At 67.0% G+C, this 2,100-nt stretch overlaps 1 protein-coding gene across 1 annotated transcript; it reads right to left on the reverse strand.

Annotated features, from left to right (window-relative positions):
- Positions 1 to 449: 449 nt before the first annotated feature.
- On the reverse strand, positions 450 to 1,845 carry LOC135885101 (mesoderm posterior protein 1-like). Its single transcript, XM_065412731.1, has 2 exons — positions 1,018 to 1,845; positions 450 to 503 (listed from the first exon to the last, which is right to left on the reverse strand). Exons 1-2 carry the CDS (start codon positions 1,843 to 1,845, stop codon positions 450 to 452), a joined length of 882 nt encoding a protein of 293 aa, XP_065268803.1.
- Between the last annotated feature and the right edge of the window lie 255 nt (positions 1,846 to 2,100).

Here is a 2,100-nt window from a genome sequence, read left to right on the forward strand (position 1 = left end):
CGGAGACGCCGGTTGATCCATCATGGCTCCCCCTTCCCTCCCCGCGCTCCCCCGGACCCCACGGCAGCAAGAGGCAGGAGGTCACAGACATGGGTTTATTCATTCACAGCATCGCATCAGCTTTCAAAGCTCTTCAGCTATTGTCCCCTGGCCTGGAAATAACTCGATAAATACCCTCCCACCCCTCCATAACTCGATAAATACCCTCCCACCCATGCATGTGCCCCACGCCTGCACGTCCCCAGCGTGCCCCACGCCTGCATGGCCATGCACAGCTGCATTGTCCCCAGAAGGCGGCACATGATCCAGGGCAGAGTCGTCAGCCAGCGACAGCGTTCCTCGCATTCCTCTCGTGCGTGGCCCTCTCCAGCCGGGCTGCCTGGGCTCATGAGGACACGTTCTGCCACCAGCTGCTTCTCAGGCTTGTCCCCTGGCTGGGCAGTGGCTGATCAGTCCTGGGGAAGCAGGGCCTCCAGGAGGGAGAGGAGCTCGCCGGAGAGATCCTGCAGAGAGGAGCACAGGGATCAGTGGAGCAACACAAGGCCAGACTCCCTGGGCACTGACTCCGGGAGCCGGACGGAGTGGGGGCCCTCTGAGTGGGACCCACAAACTGCCCCTGGAGGGCACAGACAGGAGCAGGGACAGCGAGCCCCTGGAGCGAGGGCACTGAGTCATTCGCGCTGCCCTCTCAGCCGATGCTGACTCCCACAAGGGCCAGGGAAGGGGGGTGTCTGTGCTCAGAGCCCCTCCGGGCTCTGCTGTGCTGATCGGCCGAGTAGCCCTGAGCACGTCACTCCCAGCTCTCCATGCCTCAGCATCCGCCCCGGAAAACCCTTCCCCACTCCCCCCCCCCCCCCCCCCCGGCAGTGCATGCTGCCCTCCTCGCAGGACCCGGCCCACAGGCCATTACAAGCGGCCAGGAATTTGGGGGGTACTGAATTCGCACCACGGGGGGTTACTCTGGCAGGTAACTCAGGACACAGCCTAGGCTGAGGAGGGGGCAGAGAGCAAACATACCTGGGAGGACAGACCCATGTCTGCAAAATCAGCTGGCAGCAGCATCGGCCCCGCATCCAGGATTCGTGCCCCGTGCGGCTCGGGGGGTGTCCCTGCGGCAGGGCAGTAAGGGGGCGAAAGCCAAGAGGCTGTGTCTGTGCTGAGTGCCCTGTGCGGCTCGGGGGGTGTCCCCGCGGCAGGGCAGCAGGTGGACGACACCCAGGACTCTGCGGCCGGAGGGGACCCCTCCCACGGGGCTGGAGATGCTGCCCGGAGGCCAGGGGTCCTGGCCTGGCAGCAACCCAGCCCCTCGGGGCAGAGGGGGCAGTGCCGGCGTGGGCCCCCTCTCCTCTGGGCCAGCGTCTCCTCGCTGAGCCCCAGCAGCTCCGACAGGTGGGAGATGTAGCGGATGGCGAGGCGCAGGGTCTCGATCTTGGTCAGGCTCTGGCCGGCCGGTGCCACCGAGGGGGGCAGGTAGCGTCGCAGGGTGTGGAGAGCCTTGGACAGGTTCCTCATGCGCAGCTTCTCCCGCTCGCTGGCGCTCTGCCTCTGCCCGCCGCCTGCCCTGCCCCGGCTGCCCTTCCTGCTCCCGTAGGCTGGGCACAGGCCAGCCCTGCGTCTTGGCGTCAGCACCAGGCTCGGGGCTGCAGGGCAGCTGCTGCAGGGCTCCTGGGGAGCTGGGCAGAGGGGGTAGAGGGGCGAGAGGCCGCAGGAGTCGGTGGAGGGCGTTGGGGAGCAGCTGCTGTACCCCTCTGTGCTGGGCTGGGCCCTGCCCCACTCCTGCAGCAGGGCCTGGCCTGGGAGCAGCAGGAGATCCTGGGCTAGGAGCTGGGCAGGAGAGCTGGCCATGGCGTCAGGGCTTCCCAGGCTGCGTGTGGGGAGAGCGCAGCAGCCCCGGGCTTTATGCTGAGGCCGGAGGTGTGAAGTGGCACCTTCGCAGGGACCATCAGCACATCAAAGCCCTGGCGGGCTGCGGGGCCTGGGGGAGAGAGCTCCTTTGAACAGGCTGGTGTTGAATTTTACCCCAGCTGGGGTGGAGCTGTGTGACAGGTCACTGACCCCACGGAGCCCCAGCTGCCGGCCTGCGACGGAGCCTGCCCAGGT

The sequence above is a fragment of the Emys orbicularis genome, chromosome 10 (genome assembly GCF_028017835.1).
Source record: "Emys orbicularis isolate rEmyOrb1 chromosome 10, rEmyOrb1.hap1, whole genome shotgun sequence".
Lineage (NCBI taxonomy): Eukaryota > Metazoa > Chordata > Testudines > Emydidae > Emys > Emys orbicularis.

Bases quoted from the DNA above. Each gene is read 5' to 3' on its own strand.
- LOC135885101 (XM_065412731.1), bottom strand. From the start codon at position 1,845: ATGGCCAGCTCTCCTGCCCAGCTCCTAGCCCAGGATCTCCTGCTGCTC. The intron at 504-1,017 runs GTATGTTTGCTC...TCCTCTCTGCAG, and splicing joins ACATGGGTCTGTCCTCCCAG to GATCTCTCCGGCGAGCTCCT.